The sequence below is a fragment of the Balaenoptera acutorostrata genome, chromosome 16, assembly GCF_949987535.1.
Source record: "Balaenoptera acutorostrata chromosome 16, mBalAcu1.1, whole genome shotgun sequence".
NCBI lineage: Eukaryota > Metazoa > Chordata > Mammalia > Artiodactyla > Balaenopteridae > Balaenoptera > Balaenoptera acutorostrata.
The window spans coordinates 9,553,558-9,580,065 of record NC_080079.1 but is presented as its reverse complement, the minus strand read 5'-3'; the positions used below and the strand labels follow the sequence as shown (position 1 = coordinate 9,580,065).

General features: G+C 38.9%; 1 protein-coding gene across 12 annotated transcripts in view; it reads left to right on the top strand.

The window, feature by feature from the left end:
- The window catches only part of PLEKHA1 (pleckstrin homology domain containing A1), a 58,668-nt gene that overhangs the window by 21,880 nt on the left and 10,280 nt on the right, over positions 1–26,508 (top strand). For 7 of the 12 annotated variants that reach the window (XM_057530680.1, XM_057530678.1, XM_057530681.1 and 4 more), the window contains exons 3-8: positions 4,224–4,280; positions 6,517–6,562; positions 12,596–12,693; positions 18,521–18,646; positions 23,660–23,803; positions 25,360–25,428. In XM_057530680.1, coding sequence (XP_057386663.1) covers positions 4,224–4,280; positions 6,517–6,562; positions 12,596–12,693; positions 18,521–18,646; positions 23,660–23,803; positions 25,360–25,428 — 540 coding nt within the window. Of the gene's footprint in view, positions 1–2,942; positions 3,203–4,223; positions 4,281–6,516; positions 6,563–12,595; positions 12,694–18,520; positions 18,647–23,659; positions 23,804–25,359; positions 25,429–26,508 lie in introns of all 12 variants that reach the window. The other 5 variants (XM_057530683.1, XM_057530682.1, XM_057530684.1 and 2 more) reach the window with 3 other exon arrangements.

Here is a 26,508-nt window from a genome sequence, read left to right as displayed (position 1 = left end):
CTTTCATTGCTTTAAATATGTCTTGCCGCTCCCTTCTGGCTTGCAGAGTTTCTGCTGAAAGATCAGCTGTTAACCTTATGGGGATTCCCTTGTATGTTATTTGTTGCTTTTCCCTTGCTGCTTTTAATATTTTTTCTTTGTATTTAATTTTTGATAGTTTGATTAATATGTGTCTTGGTGTTTTTCTCCTTGGATTTATCCTGTATGGGACTCTCTGCGCTTCCTGGACTTGATTGACTGTTTCCTTTCCCATGTTAAGGAAATTTACAACTATAATGTCTTCAAATATTTTCTCAGACCCTTTCTTTTTCTCTTCTTCTTCTGGGACCCCTATAATTCAAATGTTGGTGTGTTTAGTGTTGTCCCAGAGGTCTCTGAGACTGTCCTCAATTCTTTTCATTCTTTTTTCTTTATTCTGCTCTGTGGTAGTTATTTCCACTATTTTATCTTCCAGGTCACTTATCCGTTCTTCTGCCTCAGTTATTCTGCTATTGATTCCTCCTAGAGAATTTTTAATTTCATTTATTGTGTTGTTCATCATTGTTTGTTTGCTCTTTAGTTCTTCTAGGTCCTTCTTAAACGTTTCTTGAATTTCTCCATTCTATTTCCAAGATTTTGGATCATCTTCACTGTCATTACTCTGAAATCTTTCCCGGGTAGACTGCCTATTTCCTCTTCATTTGTTTGGTCTGGTGGGTTTTTATCTTGCTCCTTCATCTGCTGTGTATTTCTCTGTCTTCTCATTTTGCTTAACTTACTGTGTTTGAGGTCTCCTTTTCGCAGGCTGCAGGTTCATAGTTCCCGTTGTTTTTAGTGTCTGCCCCCAGTGGGTAAGGTTGGTTCAGGGTTGTGTAGGCTTCCTGGTGGAGGGGACTGGTACCTATGTTCTGGTGGGTGGGGCTGGATCTTGACTTTCTGGTGGGCAGGGCTACGTCCAATGGTGTGTTTTGGGGTGTCTGTGAACTTAGTATGTTTTTAGGCAGCCTTTCTGCTAATGGGTGGGGTTGTGTTCCTGGCTTGCTGGTTGTTTGGCATGGGGTGTCCAGCACTGGAGTTTGCTGGCCGTTGGGTGGAGCTGGGTTTTAGCGTTGAGATGGAGATCTCTTGGAGAGCTCTCGCTGATTGATATTACATGGGGCTGGGAGGTCTCTGGTGGTCCAATGTCCCGAACTTGGCTCTGCCGCCTCAGAGGCTCAGGCCTGACACCAGGCCAGAGCACAAAGACTGTGTCAGCCACACGGCTCAGAAGAAAAGGGAGAAAAAAAGTAAGTAAATAAATAAATAAAATAATTAAAATTAAAAAAAATTATTAAAATAAAAAAGTAATAAAAAAAAGAGAGCAACCAAACCAATAAACAAATCCACCAATGATAATAAACACTAAAAACTATACTAAGATAAACGTAAAAATCAGAAACAAGTCAGTCGTAGACCTCAAACCCCAAGTCTACAGTTGCTTCCAAAGTCCACTGCCTCAATTTTGGCTTGATTTGTTGTCTATTCAGGCATTCCACAGATGCAGGGTGCCTCAGGTTGATTGTGGGGATTTAATCCGCTGCTCCTGAGGCTGCACGGAGAAATTTCCCTTTCTCTTCTTTGTTCGCACAGCTCCTGAGGTTCAGCTTTGGTTTTGTCCCCACCTCTGCGTGTAGGTTGCCCTCAGCCTTCTATTCCTACCCAGACAGGACGGGGTTAAAGCAGCAGCTGATTAGGGGGCTCTGGCTCATTCAGGCCAGGGGGAAGGAGGGGTACGGTAGTTACAGTTGGAACATGGGACGAGCCTGCGGCGGCAGAGGCTGGCGTGACGTTGCAACAGCCTCAGGCGCGCTGTGTGTTCTCCCAGGGAAGTTGTCCCTGGATCTTGGGACTCTGGCAGTGGCGGGCTGCAAAGGCTCCTGAGCGTGGGTGTGGATAGTGACCTGTGCTTGCACACAGGGTTCTTGGGGCTGCAGCAGCAGCATTAGCGTTTCACGCCCGTCTTTGGGGTCTGAGCTGATAGCCGTGGCTCGCGCCTGTCTCTGGAGCTCGTTAAGGCGGTGCTCTGCCTTCTGTGGGCAGACAGGGAAGGATTCCCCTCTCCTCACACACCCTGAAACAATGGTCTCTTGCCTCTTAGGCAGGTCCAGACTTTTTCCCGGACTCCCTCCCGGCTAGCTGTGGCGCACTAGCCCCCTTCAGGCTGTGTTCACACAGCCAACCCCAGTCCTCTCTCTGGGATCCGACCTCCGAAGCCCGAGCCTCAGCTCCCAGCCCTGACCTGCCCCAGCGGGTGAGCAGACAAGCCTCTCGGGCTGGTGAGTGCTGGTCGGCACTGATCCTCTGTGCGGGAATCTCTCCGCTTTGCCCTCTACACCCCTGTTGCTGTGCTCTCCTCCGTGGCTCTGAAGCTTCCCCCCTGCCCAGCCCCCTCCCACCCCCATCTCTGCCAGTGAAGGGGCTTCTTAATGTGTGGAAACTTTTCCTCCTTCACAGCTCCTTCCCAGAGGTGCAGGTCCCATCCCTATTCTTTTGTCTCTGTTTTTTCTTTTTTCTTTTACTCTACCCAGGTACGTGGGGAGTTTCTTGCCTTTTGGGAAGTCTGAGGTCTTCTGCTAGCATTCAGTTGGTATTCTGTAGGAGTTGTTCCACCTATAGATGTATTTTTGATGTATTTGTGGGGAGGAAGGTGATCTCCACGTCTTACTCCTCTGCCATCTTGAAGGTCCCAGAAGGTTGATTCTTAATCTACAGTGGAGGAAACTTTCAAAATCAAGATTGTTTTACTTTTACTTTTGAAATCTATCAGTCTTTACGTTTATATTTATTACTTTTTTCCAGATTCTTTTATCTGATTTTCCCACCTCCATCATCCGCCTTTATATAATCTATCCAGTTTGTTATAAGATATATTAATTAGGGCTTCCCTGGTGGCACAGTGGTTGAGAATCTGCCTGCCAATGCAGGGGACACGGGTTCGAGCCCTGGTCTGGGAAGATCCCACATGCCGCGGAGCAACTGGGCCCATGAGCCACACTACTGAGCCTGCACGTCTGGAGCCTGTGCTCTGCAACAAGAGAGGCTGCGATAGTGAGAGGCCCGCACACCGTGATGAAGAGTGGTCCCCGCTTGCCGCAAGTAGAGAAAGCCCTCGCACAGAAACGAAGACCCAACACAGCCAAAAATAAATAAATTAATTAATTTTAAAAAAAATAGGGAAAAAAAGGTATATTAATTAAAACACAGTTTGATTACAGAACTGCTCACAAAGCCTTCTTTCTTTAATGTTTTCAAATTCTTAACAGTATAAATTCCTTGCTACTTTTGTTTCTTATTTATGTCCTCTATAATTAGGTTCTTAGTTGAAGTTCCTAAACTGCTGTTTCTTTCTTCAGACCTATATGACTCTATATTATGGCCCAACACAGCCTTTTTCCCATTGCAGTACAGAGCTTCTGGCCATCCTCATCTGCTTGCTGTAGCTCATCTGTTTTCTCTGCCTGGAATATTCTCTCTCCTGCTTTTTGTGTTTCAGAATTTTTCTTTAATAAAGTCCAGCTTAAAAGCCTTTCATTCTTTCACTGAGTCTTTCCTGATAGCCTCAGCATGAAATGATTCTCCTTCTTCTTAATTTTACCCTTAGCTCTTTTAAGACACAAACTACATCCTAAACTTGTTAAGGGAAGAATAAAAATATTTTTTATGAAAGTGCCAATATATACATTCCCTGAATATGGTTTTAAAAGTATCAGTAATTTTTTGGAAAAATGATATAAATGTAGATTATTATGGCATAATAAATACTAATATAATTTAAATGAGGGAAAATTCAGTCTTTTTCAGGAGATACATTTGATTTAAAAATTTTAATAAAACAAAATAACATGTATACTCTTGAAATTTCTTACATTTGTGTTTGTTTTATGTCTAAATATTTTTCCCCATTGCTTTCTGGAACAAAATCTGATCTTGTTTATGAAAAAGAAAAGTTTAGATACAGTGCTAACAAAATAGCCTTTTAGTTATAAAATGCATTGTAGTGGTGGAACAGACTAGAGTTCAGTTTTGTTATCCATGTTGTCCACTTGATTTTAGACTTAGTAAATACTTGAACTGAAAAGTTAATTTGTAAACTGTGACATTTAAAAAATCTGATTTCTTAACTTTTTTTAGTGTGTGTAGAACATTTTATATGAAATAAATTTGTAATGTTGGATAATAATTATATATTAATAATCTGTTTATAGAACCTGCCTTCTGGATCATCACGTGTTGGAGCCATTAAACTTACCTACATTTCAAAGGTAGTCTCTCTGTATTGTCTTACATTCATGCATGAATTAAAATCCCTTAGAATGAGAGTGTGAATAAAAGGAGCCATCTCCTCTCTTTGTCATTTAAGATGATGTTCTGGTTCATATTACATTGAAAACAGTACCTGATTACTATGTTTAGGAAGTTCTTTGATAAAATTAGGAAGAATATGGAGTTAAATTACAGGATGTGGCAAATTGAAAAGTTAACATTAACTTTTATGATCAGGTATATGAACGTCAGAAGGGGAGATTCATCTGTTAACAATTAGGTTCTGTCTTTGGGAAATCTGGAGAAGATTTTTCTAAGTCTGTATTTATTTATTTAAACTGTAATTTTTAATCTCATTACCTTTGTTTGTTCCTTTATGTTTTACTCTGAGGAAAATATGAACCATCTTCATGATAAAAGATGGGTTTTTTTCCCTCATTTGACTTTGTCTCTACTAGCTTGTTTTCTTGTTTGTTGATTTTTCTGGAATTTTTGCAATACTGTTTTTCTTTTCAGAAATTCAGATTTGCTATTAGGTAGTTTTTTCCCTCTTATTGTCTTTTCTTAGTGTTTTGGGAACTGAGATAGATGCTGAGGAACTAGTTTTGTTTTACACAAAGTAATAAGCTTGATGATGACTTAAGATGAGATATGAAAAGTAGCAACTCAGTATGATTAATATGCATATACATACTATTATGCATACACTGAGATTTGTTAGCAAAGGTCTTCAACAGAAGAACAATTTACAAGTGTGCCTCTATTTAAAAGAAAGATATTTTGATAAATAAAAAGCTTTGTTATCAGCATCATAATAGAGCTATTCATTCTCATTGACCAAAAAAATTACATATTTAAAGAGAACCATTTTATGTTAAAGCCATATTATGTAAATTTGCAAAAGACAAATATTGTTGAAGTATATCTCAAGTGTTCCTGTAAATTTAAGACATTTAGTAATACTTCAGGGTATCTTACAGCCTAAATTCTATAGAGACTATCATTAGGAAGCAAGTGTAGAATTCCATTGTAGAATAAATTGTAGATAATTCCGGCCCCCACCTCCCCCTTTACTTGATTGCCTACAGTAAAGGTATACGACAATGTAAATATGCTGCCAGGGATCTTTGACTCTTAATGAAGTGATGTGGAAAGGCGTGTTTTATTGGAATAGGCAGTTGAGGTAGAAATTGCCCATGTGCCTGTATCTTTGCAATTGCTTGTTGCCTGGTCGTTTTAAAAATTAAGGTATTAACTCAGCAAAGAAGGCAGACTGACTGGCCAGCTGCATTCCCCTCTTCCATTGCTTCCTTTTTAAAATATAACCTTCCCAGTGTAGTTCTGTTAGGTTTCATCTCTGTCCCACAGCTTACTGAAGTTTGAATTGTACAGCTTGTACTCTACTTTAGACATGCCACTTTTTCCCCAGAATTTATTCCTGGAACAAACTTCATTGTGACTCAGTGCTCAATTTGTAGTTGAGATCAGTCAGGAACCCCAGACTTAGAATTCCTTCTGAAGGTACAGAACAGATGCTGCAGTTGTAAGTTCTAACACTGGGCAACAGCATGGCAACAGTCATGAATGGGCTTCCATGTGAGCTACTTTATTTAAAGGGCTAGCAGCAACCAGGTGCAACTAGTTGCTTCACCTTCTAAACGGAACCATGTGCTGCTTTTAGTAAAGGGCGGCCCCATTATCCTAGGGTATTTTAATGTACAAGTGGGGATCCAGTGCCATTTGGATTTCCTCATTGCAGGTTAATGCCTTCTGGATTTTTGGACTTTATTAAATATACAATCTCCCCCTTACCCACCGCCATTTCCTCATGCAGTTCACAGCTAATTTAGAAATACGCAATTTGGGAAGAATTCATAGTTTCTGTGGAGTATTCATTGAGGGTATTTTGAAAATTACATTAAACCAGAAGTATGTGTATGTGTGACATAAAACTTAATGGTTTATTTTCAATTTCTTTGCACTTCCTTTGAAGAAAAAACAATTTTGTTCAAAGAGAGCATGGAAGTATCATTTGTTTTAAACATCTTAAAGTTGGGACCCATATTCTAAATTTAATTTACAGTTCTTTTTCAGTTGCCTTAAAGTTTAATTTTAGATCTGTGTGCTAAATGTGTATGATTACTGGGAAATCATACATGTGGAATTCACGTAGTGTTTAAGGCTGGTTATAGTAGCACATGAAGAAGTGAGTGATTCATCTCTCTTTCTTGTTAGGTTAGCGATGCAACTAAGCTAAGGCCAAAGGCTGAGTTCTGTTTTGGTGAGTAGCCATATTTTATACGTTAGTTATTTTAAGTTAGACTAATATAATTTCATCATATTGTAAGAAAAAACAGTCACAGAAAACCACACAACACAATCCTATAGGGTAACTAATTATTCTAAGGCAAATTCCCTTGAAACTATCATCTGGTGAAGAAATAAAACTGCTCCCCAACCCCTGAAGCCTCTTTCCTGTGTCCCATCCCAGTCACAACCTCCTCCCACTCAGCCCATGTGTAATCATTATCTAGACATTTATAGTGATCACATCCAGCGAGATTAATTTTAAATGCTCTACCTGATATTATTTGATATTCAATACTTAAATAATAGAAAAGATTTAGTTTGCAGCTTATGAGTAATGAGGAGCTTACAGTTTGGGGGTAGGGGTAGTTGAGGGTATTTGATTAAGTGCTCAGTGAACATTTAATGAATGTCTGGTATATGCACTGTGCTTGCCATGGGGCTATGAGGTAATAAGAAGCAATTGCTGCCCTTAAGAATCTCACAGGCTGGCTGTCTCACAGACAGATACAGTACCAGGGGGTTATCATTGCATTTATCACAGGTGGTAGATAAAGCGATGTACAGTCTATTCAAGGAAGAGCTTCAGATCCTTTTTGGGGATCTTGGGAGTGAAGGGAGCCACACTGGATGAGACTAACCTGATCATCCTTTATCACTGGGGAGAAAAGATGGGAGGACCACTGGACAGAGGCGTGCAGGGGAGAAGAACAAGGTGTGTGCAGAGAACTGAACACTCAGTAAAGCTGGAGAGAATGGTGAGAGACTGAAAAGTAAAAAGACAGGAGTCGGGGTGTAATGTGTTGACAAGCGATTTTTTTTGTTTTATTTTCTGGAAAACGAGAGAAGAGAAATTAGCATCTAGAAAGTAGATATAAGGTGAAGGAGGTTTTTTTTTTTGTATAGATAGGAGAGCTTGATGCAAGTACATTAGTTAAGTGGCTTTTGAACTGCTGTTCCTAACATAGAGCCTGCATTAGGGGGAAAGAGGAGGGATGAAGAACATCAAAAGGAAAAGCACAAGGACTCGGTGACTGGATATGTGGGAGTTGAAGGGAAGAGAGAGGTGTCAGGTAGGTTTGCTTCAAGGAAAGAAATGAGGGATCCAGGAGAGCAGGTTAGATAGGGTGAAATGTTCGGTAAGGTGTTTGAATGGTGGGGAAACGTCCAAATGGAAATATTCTGGTGACAGTAATTGAGGACTGGATGGAACTTGAAGATCAAGAATGGAGAACTTTAGAATCTGTTAAAATAGTGGGTGTACTTGAAGCTGGGAGAATTGATATGCTGTTAGAGAGTATGTTAGTGGACATTAGTGATGAAAGGGATGAAAATTAAGAGTTTCCAGCTGACATCAATAGGGACTATTTTACATTAAAGTAAAAAAGATACTTCCTGGGGTAGAATTGATGTTAAATTTCTTTGTTTTCTTTTGCTTGAAAAGGGCAGGTTTCTTCTGTAGGCAGTATGTTAGGGGTAGCATCCGATGGCAATCATATATATCCAGTAAGAAAAATGTGATATGAGCAGGATGTAGTATATCTGTTCAGAAAATCCTCTATAATGCTTTTATCACCACTAAGAAACTAATAAAAAGTCATGTATTTATTACAAATTTATAATTTTTTGGTGCTAAATAGGAAAGTGCCTCAGAACCTTGTTGAATGGAAGGCTACTGGGGGCAAGTCAGGCGAGAGAGAACTTTATATTTTAGAGTGTATCATGTGTGTACTCTTGACAAGTCTTTAATGTAAAATCTCAAACATACAGTTTGAAGGGCTAGCAATATACAGTAAAAGATTTGATATTCAGTTATTGGGGTATTTAGAATGAGTGATTTTAGTTGAAACCAGAGATTAACATTAGTTATTTATTGGTCTGCCAACAGTTTATTGGTCCTTTACTATGAGAGGGAGTAAAGATTCATAAAATATTTGCCTTCAGAGAGAGGCACTGGCTTCTAAAATGGAACTACAGCTTCCATTCAAAATGGCAACATAAAGACTTTCCTTCCCTGTTTCCTCTCAGATTGCCCCCAAACAGTGAGAACAAGAAACATCCAAATCATCTTTGCTGATACTAGCAGATTTCTATAATCCACGGTGTATAGAGATGGAAAGTGGATGGAGGAGGAGTAAATGACTTAACAGAGTAGAAGAGACCAGTGGAAGGTAGCTATTTCCACGTCCTGCCCCCACGCCAGCTCTGGATAGACTAGGTGTTGGCTCTGGTCTGGGGAAGCAACAGGGAGGAGGGACCCAACACAGGGACTTTGTCTGAGTGTCCGTGTAGAAGCAACCTCTGGCCCCTGCCTGCGTCTGGCTCCGGCAGGCAGCCACCCCTCCCCCATCCCAGCAAGGAACGGCGTGTGTAGTACCTCCAGAAATAGAATCGGTGAGGCTGTGCGCGTGGGGACAGTAGTCTCAGAGAAGGGGGGATGAGGCATGAAACGGAAAATGGGAGGATTAAATGAAAAAGTCTGCACACCGAATGCAACTCTTTCCTGTGTCCAGGCCCAGAGCACCGGGCAGCCAGGTGGAGGTGGGGCAAGAATCTGAACACCCCAGAGAAGAGAGCCATAGGTACTGACAGCTGGGCATTTCTACCAGAGGAGCTTGCTGTACAGCAAAGCCCACCAGTCAGAAACCCTGCATACATTCAAGAGAGCTTCCAGTCTGTTTTTTGTTACCTTGTTTTTAAATATGGTACCAAAATGCAGTCCTGGTCTTGGCCAGCCCAGGATTGCATGACATTTGAGAAGGAAGAACTGTCAAATAGGAAAAAGAACATGAGACAATGCAAAACTCCGAAGAAAAAGTCAAAGAAAGCTAAAAATAAAACAAAGGTAGATAGTAGGAGAGAAATAAGAAAATTAAATTAGAGTTTCCTTTAAGAAAGCCAACGTCTGACTAATAGAGAAGGAAAGGATAGAGAAAGAGTAGAGATAGAGAAAACGGGAGAAAATTGGCAAAGAAATATAATAAAACGTCTCATAACCATTTGATCCATAACCATATTTGAACCGTAACCAGTTGATCCTAGGTTGTGAAATGATTTTTGTTTGGAGTCAAGCTAATGTTTATGCTTCAGGTTTTATCCATTTGGTACATTCACTTTGATGGTAAAGACTTGAAATGAAATAAGGGAGTACTTAAGTGAAAAGATAGTAAGCACACAAGCCTCTGCTATGCATTCATTATACACAATGAAACCCTTGCTTTAAAAGCATGGAAACTTACAGGTTTCGTACAGTTTATTATTATTATTATTATTAAAAGTTTTTTCCTTCCTTTCCCTGTCCACTGTTCTCCCAACATTGCTAATATCAGTTTTTAGTAATTTGCTTTACATTTTCCACAATACTTCTTTACTTGGAAACCTCCAAGTGATGATGATGGTGATGATGATGATGATGAAGGTGACGAAGATGGTGAACAAGAATATCTGTTCTATCCCAGGCACTGTGCTAGTTTCTTTACACAGATCACCTCCACCCCCCCAAGGAAGGGATGGGTGGCATTCCACTTCATAGATGAGGAGAACAAGAGTCAGAGATTATAAATTCATTTTACAAGATGGTATTGCTAGTAAGTGCATGAGCTAGTCAGGTCTGCCAACTCCAGGCTCTGATTTTCCCCCCTATCGTCTCGCTGTGCCTCTTCCTCCCATGAAATAATGCTTAAAGCACATGATGTTTTATTCAGACTGCAAAGTGTGCTGAGAGTCTTTTTAGAGGTATATTTGCCTCTCTTCTTTCCCTTCAGAGAGATCCTTATATAAATGTCATTTATTCAAAAATATGTGTATTAAGCACTTTATAGCAGGTGTAGTGTATTACCAAGAGCTTAGATTTTTAAAGTCTTGAGATGTTCTAGGTAGCTGCCCAAAACAACATTGAGGGGGAAAATAGCTGTTATGAGGAGAGCTCAGCTTCAGCCTGAGCTGGAAAAAGATTATGAAAGGATGCTTTACTGATTGTTAGAAATTAAAAACAGAAGCTATATATTGACATATATAATAGCCTAGTGAGTTACTAATTTATCTTAATTTATATTTATGACATTTATAATTTCTCCAATCTCTAGTAAGTGATAAAAGAACAGATTTATAGTGTGTTAAATTTCTTCAGGTCCAAACTAATTGATTTATAGCACTTCACAAGATAAGACTCTCATATCAATACAAGGAAGCTCTTGTTTAGTGTCTTGGTCTCAGTCTCAATTTCATAATCTTGTGTATTTGAGAAATAAGCTTTTTTCCCTTGAGGGTTTTCATTACCCCCTTCCCTTAGTCACATTCAACTGAGTGTTAGTATACCATTTAAAATTTTGATGGAGACTTTTGGAAGTTATTTGTATATTTCCCAAAAAAAAATTGCAACACTGTAGCTATTCAGATGCCTTAGCTCCTAGAATAATGTTTGTTTTTAAAAATAAACCGTGTGATGTATAATTAATAAGCTTTAATTTGAACATTGACTAGTAGTTTGTCAACAACTGTATGCAAGTGTGCTTTGCTTTATAGAAGTCGGTAGTCACTAAAGGAGTATATGTAAATTAAATTGCATAAAAAGTTTCAAATGTATTAAGGTTATAAACATAAAGAAAATGCATAAGTGCTGGAAAAATAAAGCTGTTTATTTTTATAATCTTGAGTTGGAGAGACTTTCTTAATATGATGTGAAAGCTAGAATCATTAAAGGAAAAGGAAAAGAAAAAGATTGATAGACTGGTTCTGATTGATCAGAGATACCATGAACTAAGTGAAAAGACAAACGATAGACTGGGAAAAGTACTTAAGATAAAACAGAAAGGATTAATGCAAAAGTTCTTATAAATCAGTAAAAAATAAATGAACAACTCGGGAGAAATTCGGGTAAATTCGGGTAATTCGGGTAAAGAAACAACTCGGAGAAATTCGGGTAAACTCGGGTAAAGAAAATAAACAGCTCACAAAACAGATGCAGGTGGCCAATAAACATATAAAACTAATTTGTCTCAATAATCAGAGAAATTCATATTTAAACAAGGTATAAGTTTTCACCAGTTAGGTTGACAGAGAATCAGGAAAACACACCACACTTGGCATTTCAAACCCAGGGCATTTGTTACAGGGAATTGGATAACCAGATGTTGAAAGGCTGAAGGAGCACAAAGGGAATGCTGAAGTAACCCACAAATTAGAACCTGCATGAAGCAGCTGCCATCCCCAGGGCTGGAGAGAGGAAAGGGAAGAGGTGGTCTTAGCAGCTCCTAGGACTTTGTGAGGGGACTGCAAGGCTGATGGAGGGAGCGAGCGGCAGAAGAGCCTGCAGCAGTGGCTGTTGTGTGTTGGCTGCTGCTGGAGGGAGGCCAGCAAGGGCAGGACGCTGCATGGGAGTCCCCTCCGCCACCTCCCTCCCACCTTCCGGTCTCCCGCCAGGAGCTCCCATCGGCAGAACATGGCCCATGCTGGCAAGGAAGTCTAGGAAGTCATGTCACAGAGCCTTGGGGCTGAAAACAAGAGGTACTGGTGAGGACTGTTAGACAAGATAGGCCTTTGGATACACTACTGGTAGGAATGTAAATGGATTCAGCCTTTGGAGAAGACAATTTACTAACATCTATAAAAATGTTAAATGTGAATTTTCTTTGACCCAATAAGCCTATGTTAAGAAATTTATCCTATGCTAATGCTATCCCAAGTGTGGAGAAGTATATGTATATGTTTCATTGGGATATTTTATATAGTTTCAAAAATCAGAAATAGCCTAAATGTCCATCGATAGAGGATTGGCTAAATATATTGTGGTATTTTTACAGTTACTGAAAAACATGGCCATTAAAAATGAGAGTTCTACCTATGTTATTGAGTGATAAAAGCAGTATCATATATGGTCTAACATTTTGTCAAATTCAAGAGAGTCACAATACTGAAGCTAGCAAGGTTTTTCAGCTGCTGCAGACATAAATTTAGAGGTAACAAGTGCAAAATTTCATGTGTTGTAGTTTGTTTTGTCTCTCAACAGTTATGAATGCAGGGATGAGGAAATATTTCCTACAAGCCAATGATCAGCAGGACCTAGTAGAATGGGTAAATGTGTTGAACAAAGCTATAAAAATTACAGTAAGTATTTGTACTTTTTGTGTGAAAAAACTTTAATGTGTGGATGTGATCTTTACAGTTTGTAAAGATACCTACTGAGTGTCTTCAGCTTACCAACAGTTTGTCCCAGAGTTACTCAGTTTGTTTAAAAGACAGGTTATAATGTGAATGCATTTTCTTGTACATGGTAACTATTGGCCCTTAAAATCAGCCCATAGATGCCTTTTTAACCATTGTGTACCTAATAAGGGTCTATATTATTGTAGATTTAAAAAAAATTATTTATGATACTTCTATTATTATTTTTTTTAACTTTAAAAAAAATTTATTTTTGGCTGCGTCGAGTCTTAGTTGCAGCACACCGGATCTTCGTTTAGGCATGCAGGATCTTTCCTTGCAGCGCACGGGCTTCTATCTAGTTGTGGCGTGAGGGTTTTTTCTCTCTAGTTGTGGCGTGAGGGTTCCAGAGCACGTGGACTCTGTAGTTTGCGGCATGCAGGCTCTCTGGTTGAGGCACGCAAGTTCAGTAGTTGTGGCGCTTGGGCTTAGTTAACCCACGTCACGTGGGACCTTAGTTCCCCGACCAGGGATCGAACCTGTGTCCCCTGCATTGGAAGGCAGATTCTTTACCACTGGACCACCAGGGAAGTCCCTTACTGTAGATTTTAACCACTCTTTACAGTAGTGTTTCTAGGGGAAAATGCATGTAGAGTTTTACCTTGAGGATATGTTTTTGCCGCCAGGGAAGATTAAGAGACTTCCTGCCACCTACCCAGGGAATAGGAGTGGCATTCCGTCTCTCCTCTAAGCCGTGACTGGGACTGGCGTTAGGTAGGTAGGAGTTGAAGATAGGAGCGGGACAAGGCAGGCGAAGGGCTTAGAAATGACATATGGGGATAGGGACTGATCTGGAGAGCTGTGGCAAGCAGAGGGTCCTGCCTGCGTGGTCCTTGAGGGGTTTGTCTCAGGCATCGCTTTTTTCCCTCCAGTTCCCGGGCACTTTTCTCCTGTGCTGTAGCTTCCTGCTTCCAACCTGGGCTTCTCTTCTTGGTTTTCTGATGAAATTAATATGTTTTGATTATTTATAGTGTGCCAGGCCTTGCACTGAAGGTTCTACATAAAGTATCTGGAAAAGTGAGACTTAGAAGGATTGAGTAACTTTTATGGGTTAAATGGCTGGTAAGTTGTGGAGCCAGGAGCCACCCCATCTGCTTGACTCTGGAACCTAACCCTGAAGTGCAGCACCTCACTGCTTCCTGAAAAAAAGAGCCTCCTTCCTTACTCTTTGACCCTAAAGCAGAAAACAAACTTTGGGGAGAGTTTTTACTGCTGCTGATGAGCAAGTAGGCAGGAACTGTTCCCTGATGAAGCCTCTCCTTCCCTTTCTCCTCTTTACACACTAGTGGAGAAAACACAAACAGCAGGCCCGCATGGGAAGTGTGGGCAAGGAGGTCCGGTGTGAGATTTGTGTAAATTGAAGTGTATTTTTACTAAAATGAGGTTATTTACTGACCCAAAACGACTTACTCTTTAAAAACATATGCCCTGACAGTCAGCATATGTTCGTTTCCATTTAAATAAATGATTCCGTATTTATAACACAGCACAATAAAGAGTTAATCTAATTAAAGCTGTTCTCAGAGTTAAGTCGATTTTTTATCTTGCACCAGAACAGCTTGTTACCACATGACAGAAAACGGCCGCGCGCTGCGTCTCATCTGTACGTGGGGCAGCAGTTATTTTAGGTTCATGCCGTTTCAGGAAAGCAATTTTTTAAACTGATTCAGAAGTACATTTTCTTAAAAGGTTCTAACTGATTGTTTTTGACTCTTAATAAATAAATATTCCCTATTTGGAAAATTTCTTTAGAACGACAATATGTAGTAGCTTTACTGAATTAATCTGTTTTTTTACATTTGCAATGATAAGCAGCACTGGTTTCTTAGAGCTTTAAGAGAAAAAGTAGTGAATGGTCTCAGGCTTTTTACCATTTGGGAGGTTCTTGAATTGCTGTATCTAATTTATTAATGGTATGAAACCATCTTACACAAGTGACACTTTAAGCTTATTCAAATGCAAGGGAAACTGATTAGGAATTGGGTAATGTTTCAAAGTATGTGGACTTTTAAATAGCTTTTGTGGTCTTACAGCTGTTACATGTTGAAATTTTTATAGTTTTTAAGATAAATCTGTTGATACTTGTGTTTTTATAATTCACATTTAGAAAATATAAATTTAAGATATAGAAATCCATAGCCAGTCAACAAAGTGATTATAACTATATTAAAGTGAGTATAGAATTGGTAGCACTTACTAAAAATCAGTTTTATATACCTACACATTAACTCATGGAATAGCAATGAAAGAATTTCCCATGCTTTAATAAGATACATTTTTAACTTTATTCTTCAAAAAATCTTACCAGTTTTAATTGCATATGCATTTTACACATTTAAGTGCAGAATCTTTAATTTGTCATACTTTACTATGGAAATTGCTGGTGATTTACATGTAGATTTCTTTGAATATTTCAAGTCTACATTTTAATATATGTGCAGTTTACCTTTCTATGGAGTCACTCCAAATGACATTTTGGTGAACCTAAGTAATTTAGTAGTCTGCTGAGTACAATGTAATATATAAACTCAAAAGTTTTGGAAATCCAAAATTAGATTTTGGAGGTATGTGGTTTCAGAATAGAGGTCATTAGAGGGCAGTGGGTAAGGGAATGGTGATTATTTATCTACTTACTAATTATAGTACCTTGCCGTCTTAATGGACCATCATCCAACACCATAGTTTATGGCTTTCCTTACTTTCATGAAGTCTTTGTTGAGTGTGTGTTAGTGGCTACCATTAAAAAATTTTCCCCCTATTTAAAAAAAAGAGAGAGCAATAGTAGAGGAACGAACCGTGAAGGAAGTATTGATGACTAGAGTTTGGAAAATCAAATCTTTTTTTTTTTTTAATAAATTTATTTATTTTATTTATTTATTTTTGGCCGCGTTGGGTCTTCGTTGCTGTGTGCGGGCTTTCTCTAGTTGCGGCGAGCGGGGGCTACTCTTCGTTGCGGTGCACGGGCTTCTCATTGCTGTGGCTTCTCTTGTTGCAGAGCACGGGCTCTAGGCACACAGGCTTCAGTAGTTGTGGCTCGCAGGCTCAGTAGTTGTAGCTCATGGCTCTAGAGTGCAGGCTCAGTAGCTGTGGCACAGGGACTTAACTACTCCGGGGCATGTGGGATCTTCCTGGACCAGGGCTCGAACCCGTGACCCCTGCATTGGCAGGTGGATTCTTAATCACTGTGCCACTAGGGAAGCCCTCAATATTAGATTTTAATCTAAAAATTAATGTTTTTAAATTACGGCCAAAATTCTACACTTTTTTTTAAATTGGCAACTGGGAGTAGACAGAATAAGCTGAATACAGGACTTCAGTCTTAACAGAAGTATGTGGCCCAAAGTATAAGGCCTTACACTTGTGGTTTTCAGCCTGCAGGTCGTGGGTAGAGCCCTCAGAAAGATCCTAACACCCAAGAGTTTGTTCTTGAATGTTTTAGGTTTCAGTCTTTAAGCCCTGCCATTATTCTCCATTTTGTTCATCTATTCTCTAGTCATCTTTACCTTTTCTTTTTCTGCTATTAGAATTTCCTACTGTTAGGATCATGTGCAAATGCTTGCCAAAAATACATTCAAATCTCTCACAAAACAACAATCAGAACAATAAAGGATAGGGAAGCAAGGGAGAGGGAAAAAAGGCAATAGGCAATGAAACCAAGCATGTTCAATGTCTTTGACATTTGCCATCTGTCTAGGGAGGTCACTTTTCTGATTCTCATTAAACAGTTGCCTGACTGGCTTTTTTGGTCCTGAAAATATGTTTATTTTAATGGCTGTATTGAGACTAACTTTTCATTCAGAATTTTTAAGGGAGTTACTATATTCATGGGTATTTTGCATATATTTTTCTTGTTCTTAGGGAATAAAATGTTTACAATTTAGATAATTTTTATTATAAAATGCAATTCTAAGTTAATTGTTGAACTATAACATTGGAATTACGCTATACTTAGCATTTTATTTTATTATAAGGACAAATCAGAAGCAGTAGGTTTAACAGCATAGGCAAGGATTTTTAATATACTGTCATTTCTAGAAGAAAAATGGAAAAACCAATGTAAATTTTAGTATATTTTTAGGGTGATATTAAAGGTATTTTTTAGGATATTCTCGTGTATGATTAAATCCTCAACTTCTTGAGAGGGAATAGCCACTTTTTATATGGGTCACCTTTTAACAGCACATTTCAGCTAATACATAAGTTGAGTAGATAATTCTGTCTCTGGTTTCAAATTCTTTTAATGCTATTTTCTGTTCTTAAGGATAACTTGGCCACATTGTCAAAATAATTGAAATACATGATACTGTTCATTAGAAAACACTGGGACTTCCTTAGCAAATTGTTTTTGGGTGCAGTGAACTTTATAGCCCTTTCATTCTTAAGTATTTTTGCAAATCTCATCAAGTAAAATTCTGTCCATTATCATATTGCCTTTAAAAAGCACTCCAAAATGAGCAACCTCTTAGAAAAAAACTCTTAGAAGAATTCAGGCTTTCCCCTCCAGAATTCATTTCTCTTCTCTGCCTTTCTTGTTTCCTTCTTTCTTTTGTTACTTTTTTTTTTAAACTTAAAAAAATTTTTTTTATTTTTATTTATTTGTTTTTGGTTGCATTGTGTCTTCATTACTGCACATGGGCTTTCTCTAGTTGCAGTGAGTGGGGGCTACTCTTAGTTGTGGTGCGCGGGCTTCTCATTGCGGTGGCTTCTCTTGTTGCAGAGCACGGGCTCTAGGCGTACAGGCTCAGTAGTTGTGGCGCACGGGCTTAGTCACTCTGCGGCACGTGGGATCTTCCCGGACAAGGGCTCAAACCCATGTCCCCTGCATTGGCAGGCGGATTCTTAACCCTGTGCCACGAGGGAAGCCCCCTTTCTTTTGTTTCTGCCCACGACTGGTATTGTAGTTTAAATATGGAGAGAGGGAGGAGGGTTGGCCTAAGGCCTGGGGAGAGAGTCATTAGGGGAAGCATCTAAAGGGACAGGATCCCCTGTCCTCGGGATGTTGCAGAATCTTGGGCAGGACTGGAGGAAAGGGAAAGGTAACAGCACAGAGATGTAATGCAATGTCAAGTGCTCTGATAAACTAGGGATGTAGTATAGTGGTTAAGTGTAGAAGAGAGTTACACAAACTTAGCTAGAACGTGGAACAGCCGGGATCTAAACTTAATGTTCCTGGGACTTCCCTGGTGACACAGTGGATGACACTCTGTACTCCCAATGCAGGGGGCCTGGGTTCAATCCCTGGTCAGGGAATTAGATCCCACGTACATGCCGCAAATAAGAGTTCGCATGCCACAACTAAGGAGCCCACGTGCTGCAACTAAAGAGCCGGCAAGCCGCAACTAAGGAGCCCACCTGCTGCAACCAAGACCCAGAGCAACCAAATTAATTGATAAAAAAAAAAAATTATGTTCCCTAATGCCCCTGAGCCTGTTTTCTTACTGCTACAGTGGCGATGCTCCCCCTATGCATAGGGTTGACAGGAGGGTTAAATGGGAAAATATATGAAATAGTACCTGCCCAAGTAAGCACTCAGTAAATGATGGCTGTGTCATAAAGTAATACTGTAAAAGAAAAATTAGTATGAGAACTTAAAGGGGTATATACATATACTAAAAATAATTTTTATATATGCCAATTATATATAAATTGATGATCAGTTGGAAATTCTGTGATAAAAAGGGTCTCATATATAATGCTTGTTGCAAAATGATTCATTGACTTATTATTTTAGGTACCAAAGCAGTCAGACTCACAACCTCATTCTGATAACCCAAGTCGCCAAGGTGAATGTGGGAAGAAGCAAGTGTCTTACAGAACTGACATTGTTGGTGGTGTGCCCATCATTACCCCAACTCAGGTAATAAATTAATTCTTCTATCATGTGATGGTTTAACTACTGCATATTGATTTTTGTATTGCTATCAAAAGTCAAACAGTACATCTTTACGGAATTAATGCAATAATTAATACAAAAATTTTATATTTATTTCTTATTTCAGAAGTATGTTTTTATTGTAAAATATCTGGAAAGCATAGATAAACAACATTCAACACTTTTCATGTTTTCTTCTGAGCCTTTCTTCTGTGTACTTTTGCCCCTAGAAATGGGGATACTTTGTAAACAGCTTTTTTCACTTACATCTCAAACATTTTCCAAGTCATCAAAAATTATTTCATGTCATTTTTCATGACTGTGTAGTAGTTTTGCCATGAATTTACTATAAATTACAAACCCTCTGTTGTTGGACAGAGTTCTTTTTCCTTTGTCTTTCCTTTTTTCTTTTACAAACAATGTAAGTGTTGTAGGAAGGGAGACCCCTTCCAGGCCCCAAGAGTAGGCTCTTGTCTAACACCCAGAAATGAATTGTCTGAGGAGACACACGTGCTGACAAAGCAAGAAACTTTATTGGGAGGGGGCGCCCAGGCGGAGAGCGGCAGGGTAAGGGAACCCAGGAGAACTGCTCTGCCATGTGGCTCACAGTCTCGGGTTTTATGGTGATGGGGTTAGTTTCAGGTTGTCTCTGGCCAATCACTCTGACTCAGGGTTCTTCCTGGTGGCGTGCGCATCGCTCAGCCAAGATGAATTCCAGTGAGAAGGATTCTGGGAGGTTGGTAGGGTATACGGACTGGCGTCTCCTCTCTCCTTTTGACATTTCCCGAATTCTTCTGGTTGGTGGTAGCTTGTTAGTTCTATGTTCCATACCAGGACCTCCTGTTGTAAGATAACTCATGCAGGTGGTTACTATCGTGCCTGGCCAAGGTGGGCGGTTTTGGTCAGTGGCTCCCCTAACATAAGTAGGAAAACCCCGCTCTTCCTCCTGTGTTTCTCCTGCACGCTCACACTGCTACACTCACAACACTTCCGACACGAGATGAGTGGGGTTTTTCCCCTACACAAGCAGTGCTGTGACACCAGCTGGGTGTCCGACAGTTTAACTCAATTCTGACACTGCCTATCTGGATCCCACAGGTGAAGGGCTCAGTCCCCCAAGACTGCCCCTCCACCCCCTTCAGATGTCAGTCGTGGGTCCACGTTGTTGCCTGTGCTTCTGACTGATGGGCTATAAATTCGAGGTTCCTGTGGCCCCCTTATTGGGTTCAATTAGTTTGCTAAAGCAGCTCACAGAACTTAGGAAAACAGTTTAATTACTGTATACCTGTTTATTGTAAAAGGATATGATAAAGGATACAGATGAACATCCAGATAGAAGCGGTGTGTAGGGCAAGGTATGTGGGAAGGGGTGTGGAGCTTCCATGCCTTCTTTGGGTGCACCACTCTCCCAGTACCTCCATGAGTTCACTAACGCAGAAGCTTTCTGAATTCCATATTGTAGGGATTTTTATGGAGGCGTCATCACGTAGGCATGATTGTTCATCCACTCTGTTTCCAGCCCCTCTCCCCTCTCTAGAGAGTAGGGAATGGGGCTGAAAATTCCAAGCCTTTAATCATGACTTGGTCTATTTGGTGACCATCCCCCATTCAGGAGTCCACCAAGAGTCACCTTATTAGAACAAAAGACATGCTGTCACCCAGGAAGTTCCAAGGGATTTATGAACTCTTTGTCAGGAAGCAGGGTCAAAGACCAAATGTTAGAACAAAAGATGCTTCTAGTGCTCTTGTCACTTAGGAAATTACAGGGGTTTTAGGAGCTCTGTGCCAGGAAGGGTGGGGCAGGTGGGGGCAACGAGATATTTTCCATTATCTCGTAAATGCTTTGATGAACATGCTTGTAGCATAAACTTTAGAGCCATAGATAATATTTTTTAAAGGATGAACTCCTGGAGAGAAAATTGCCAAGTCAAAGTGTTTGTAAATATGTGTAATTTTTTAAACCTGTTTTTCTACAACCTGGCCTAGATGAACTAAACAGAGGACTGGAATTTTGAGTCAGTTCTATCCGCAAAGTACTGGTATGCTGAGTTAATTCTTACTCTTGGGTATTATGGAAAATATAAATTTATTTTAAAGTTTTTGATGAAATTAAAACTTGTATGCACTTAAATTTCTTGGGTTGCTATTAAGTGAATGAGTTTGTAGTGCAAATTAAATTACTAGCAGTTGAGAAACTAAGAATTTTAAGGTAATTAATTGATATTGGCAATGTTAGGCATTTTCATTACCTGTGTGCCTTTTTGTACTTAGAAGACTTATTAGTTAATTAATTATTGAGTGCTTTCTTTATGCTAGGCGGAGGATATATGTATTAATGAGCAAAAATTCCCTGCCCTAATGGGAGGTTACATTTTTCACCAAAGTTGGATAAAAAATAAACTAGGAATTTGTGTGTGTGCGTGTATTTACTTTTTTTAAAAAGTGATGATTTTAACCTGTAAGACTTCTGGTTAAGATAGAGCTAGACTAAGCTGCTTTCACCTGTACTATGTCTTGTGTTGATAGAAGAGCTAAGACAATTTGTCTTTAGTTGTATTAAGATATTGTAGTTGTTTGTATCTGTGGCTGTCTTAATTTTGTATAGAATTAAGATTTGTGTTTTTTTTTTTTTAAAGATTTATTTTTTTTTTATTGATTAATTGATTGATTGCTATGTTGGGTCTTCGTTTCTGTGCTAGGGCTTTCTCTAGTTGTGGCAGGCGGGGGCCACTCTTCATCACGGTGCGCAGGCCTCTCACTATCGCGGCCTCTCTTGTTGCGGAGCACAGGCTCCAGACGTGCAGGCTCAGTAATTGTGGCTCACGGGCCTAGCTGCTCTGCGGCATGTGGGATCTTCCCAGACCAGGGCTCGAACCCGTGTCCCCTGCATTAGCAGGCAGATTCTCAACCACTGCGCCACCAGGGAAGCCCAAGATTTGTGTTTTAATTTTGGTATCGATTATTCAGTAGGTTCTAAGAGTGTATGGCAGGTGCAATATTAAAAAGATCCCAAAGAATTATATTGCTTTATCATTTTACAGTATAGTTTATTTAAAGTAGTATTTACTCATTATAAAAGCATTCAGATAACATTAACAAAATGACATTTCATTTGCATGATTAATTTATTCAGTAACTATTGGTTTAGCAGGTTAAGTGCTAGGATTACAAAGTTAAGTACATAATTAGTGCTGTTGACCTGTCTAAATGTAGAACGGATTGAAAATTCCCTAAGATATGACTTGAGTACTTAGTTTTTCTCTCGAGATTTAGGAGTTCTTGAAAATACACCTTTGGTTGATTTGTAGAATAGATTATCACCTGTGTTGTACGTTATAAATAAACAGGAAGCTAATGCTTTGGGGAACATGAAAACCTGAGTATAGTTAGTTTTTTAAAAGCACTGCACTTAACTGTTAAAAAAAAAAATTAAAACTGCAAAACTTTCAGAAAATAGCAAAGGAGAAAATCTTGCGGATCTAGGACTAGGTGAAGAGTTTTTAGACTTGACATCAAAAGCACAATCTATATAAAAGGAAAAAATTGATAAATTGAACCTTATCAAAATTAAAAATGTTTTGTCTGTTGAGGATTAAAAGAAAAGCACCGTGCTGGGAGAAAATATTTGCAAAACCGCATATACAACAAAGCACTTGTATCTAGAATGTATAAAGAACTATCAAAACTCAATGGTAAAAATACCAAACAGTCCAATTAGAAAATGGGCAAAATTCATGAACAGAGATTTCATCAAAAGATAAAAGGTACACAGGTGGCAAATAAGTGCTAGGAAGGATGTTCACCATCATTAGGCAGTAAGGAAATGCAAATTAAGACCACAATGAGATATCACCATATACCTATCAGAATGACTCAACTAAAAATTAATGATAACACAAATGCTGACAAAGATGAGGAGAAACTGAATCACTCATACATAACTGGTGGGAATGTAAAATTGCACAGCCACTCTGAAAAGAATTTAGCAGTCTTTTATAAAAGTAAACTTGCAATCAGTATATTAACCTAGGATTTGCACTCCTAGACATTTATCCTAAAGAAATGAAGACTTATGTTCACACGGAAACAGCATGAATGTTCACACAGAAACAGTGTGAATGTTCACAGCAGCTTTATTCCTAATAGCCCAAATGTGGTAACAACCCAAGTGCCATTTAAGTGGGTGAATTAGCCAGTGGTACGTCCAGACCATGAATACTACTCTCAATGAGAAGGGTCAAACGGTTGGTACAAGGACCAACCTGGATGAATCTCCAGAGTGAATGCAGAGTGAAAAAAGACCATCTCAAAAGCTCACGTACTGTATGATTCCATTTATATTAAACTCTCTAAATGTCAAAATAATAAAGATGGAGAACAAATTAGCGGCTGCCAAGGAACTGGGGATAGAAGCTCTAAAGGGGTAGCCCAGGGGAGCCTATCGTGAACACTCTACATTGGCGCTGGTGGTGGTTACACAGATCTGGCAATAAAATTGCATAGAATGATATATACAGAGACAAGTGAATGCATGTAAAACGGGTGAGATATGAATAAGGTCTGCAAAACGTTTCAGTGTCAGTTTTGATAATGTGCTATAGTTATACAGTTTCCCTGTTGGGGGAAACCGGTTGAAGGGTTCATAGGACCTCCTGTACATTGTTTTTTACAACTTTCTGTGAATCTTTATAATTATTTCAAAATTAAAAGTTACACCCCCCCATCCAACACCCCTCCAGCAAAACAAAAACCAAAAAACACTGGTGGCAGGACTTTTGCAGAAAAAGAGAAATAGAAATCTGTGGTTTAATCAGTGGTATTGAAAGTTATGATTAAGTATCTCAAATTAATTAGAAAACTCTTTACTCCAAGATCCGTGTTTCTAACTGAACTAAGATAGATTTTAAGATGTTTCTACTAGAATGACACCGTGAACTACAAGTATGCTTTGAAGGTAAACAAGCAAAAAAAGAATATCTTTATTTTGCTTCATTTTAGAAAGAAGAAGTAAATGAAGGTGGTGAAAGTATTGACAGAAATAATTTGAAGCGGTCACAAAGCCATCTTCCTTACTTTACTCCTAAACCGTCTTCAGATAGTGCAGTTATCAAAGCTGGATATTGTGTAAAACAAGGAGCAGTGGTGAGTAGTTTAACAAAATATGTGAAGTAATGAAAAATGAGTATGTATTAGCAAACTCTCAACATGGGTTAGGGTTAGGGTTAGGGTTTGCTTTGTTTTGTGAAAGATCCAAAGTGAAAGACCAGCTTACTGAGCAGGAGTCATCGGATAGAATAGGGGTTATTCTGTGTTCAAAACTCAGTGCTGTTATTTTCTTGGTCTGTGGGTGGCTGGATAAGTTAATGCTTATTACCACTAACCTTCAATTTTAAATGAGCTTCCTAACAGCTAAAATTTATTCCAGAAAGTTTTTCTGTTGATTTTTTTACCCCCTTGGGAATGAGTCAGGGAAAGGGAGCTTTAGTAGGGAGATTGGCAGGAAAGGGGAGACCAGGGGAGCAGGGTATGGAAGGATCACTTACTTGATAAAGGGTTGGGCCGACCCCAGTTGAAAACACTGAGACCTTGGGCTACTTACTTAACCTCTCAGGCTCTCAGTTTCTTTTCATGGAAAATTATATTGTAAAACCTACCATCCAGAGGTTTTTTTTGAAAGATGTAAATAGAAAGCACCTAGCGTGGCACCTGGTCCTTAGTAAGAGCTATTACGTCTTGGTCCAGATAGTCTCACACAACCAGATCCATAATGATGAATTGTGGGAAGAGCAAGTAAATTTACCAGTATTTATGAATCCAGAATACCTTTCTAAAATGTGGTCTAAATCTATAGACTTTCATGAGAAAATAAACTTCAAAGTTTAAAAATAAAATTTAAAAAATTTCTGTGAGTAAAGAAGTACTTAAATGTCTACTGGCAGTTCTGCTTGACCTCACATCACTTGTGGCAAGTCTAATTAGCTTAGGTCAGCCAGAGGAAGGTTCTTTCAGCTCTAATTGTTTGATCTTCTTTAGGCTAAGGGAAATGAAGGTAAGGGCTGAAGGTTTTTCATTCTAACATGTCTAAGGGTAAAATCAGAATTCTCATCAGGTCGAGTGTTAATTAGGGCTTTTAAAGAGACATTCCTTTCTTTTTGTTTTACTCTTAAATCCAAAATACTAACTAACCCTTAGAGATATTGAAGTACTTTCACAAAAACTATACTTCACTGACAGAAAATATTTGTACAAAGCAGATTCACTTTATTAAATATGTGTTGCTTTCGTTCTTAGTATTATAAAGTACCTATAGAAGGGTTCATACATTTTACAGATGAGAAGCTTGATGTGGTTTAATAACATTTCCTGTGCTTGCTGTTGAACTCTTGGTAGCATTTACTTTGTGGGGGATGGGGAAGTGCTTTTTTTTTTTTTTAACTTTTAGAGCATGAAAAATATAAGACCATGTTATAAAATCATACAGTAAGAGCTGAAAGCCAGCCACCAGAGTTGAATTAGGAGTTCAAGGCCTGAGTAGCAAAAGAGATGAAATTTCCTGTATCTCCTCACTAAGGGAGGGTAGTAAGGTTTTCCAGTGCTTGACATTTCTGATTTTGGGTTCATATCAGAATAATTAAGTTGTTATTAACATTTGACATTCTTAGAAATAGAAGTTTTATATCTGTGTTCATCTCTGATAGATGAAAAACTGGAAGAGAAGATATTTTCAATTGGATGAAAACACAATAGGCTACTTCAAATCTGAACTGGTATGTTGCTGTGTCATAAATGTTGCTTTAAAAATGTTTTACAAGTGTTACGCTGTGGTGATTATATAATTTCTTGTCCTGTTTTCTATTTTTAAAATAATTAAATTCTGGTTTTGAGAGGTATATACAGTCCAGTTTATTTTGTTGTGATGCTTTTGGTTAATGGTATTTTTGCTAAATACATCTTAAGTAAAAAGAGTGTATCTTCAAAAGCATTCTACCTTGAAAGAATTAAAAATATCAGAACCCCTCAGTCTACAGATTTCCTCTAAAGGGGCATTGGAGGAGGTGGTAGAAAGAATTAAGTCTCTGAAAGTCAACATTTGACCCTCTGTATTTCTGCCTTCTCTTCCCTGCCCTCTTTTGATACTTTCTTTTCCTATTTCAGATTGACTTTTAAGTTTCTTCATATAAGATATTTTTGTCCTATCTGAAGGTAGAATCAAAGATTGAAGGTCGGTCTTTCACTTGTTTGAGTAACATCCTTATTTAAAATACTTGTCATGTGACCTGAGCTCTGCAATAGATTGTTGGATAAATTGAGTGCGATTCTACCTCTTCTTTTTATGGGACATTTGAGGGGGGAACCATACATTTTATTTGAATGACGGTACCAGCACAGCACTGTCCAGCTGGACTCTGCACTGATGGAAATGTTCCATTATCTGTGTTGGCCAGGTCTACTGGTTACATGCGGCTGTTGAGCACTGGAGATATGGCTAGTGTGACTGAGGAGCCTGACCGTATTTAATTTTTAAATTAAAACCGGTTGTATTTAGTATTCGTTAATTTAAATTCAAATAGTTACACATAGCTAGTGGCTACTCTATTGGACAACAGAGCACTGGAGAATAGGAAGGGAATATTTTAAGATTCATCTCAGGTGTCTGTTCTTCTGGAAAGCTTTTGGACTCTGAATTTAGTGGCTTCTCTTTACATACATGGAACCTGATGCCCACTTCTGTCATAATACTTCCCACTGTGTTTTGTAATTGTTTGCATACTTGTCTTTACCAGTTAATTGCATGAGCTTCTTGAGAGCAAAGATTCTCTTTTGTACCCTTTTATGAACACAGCACC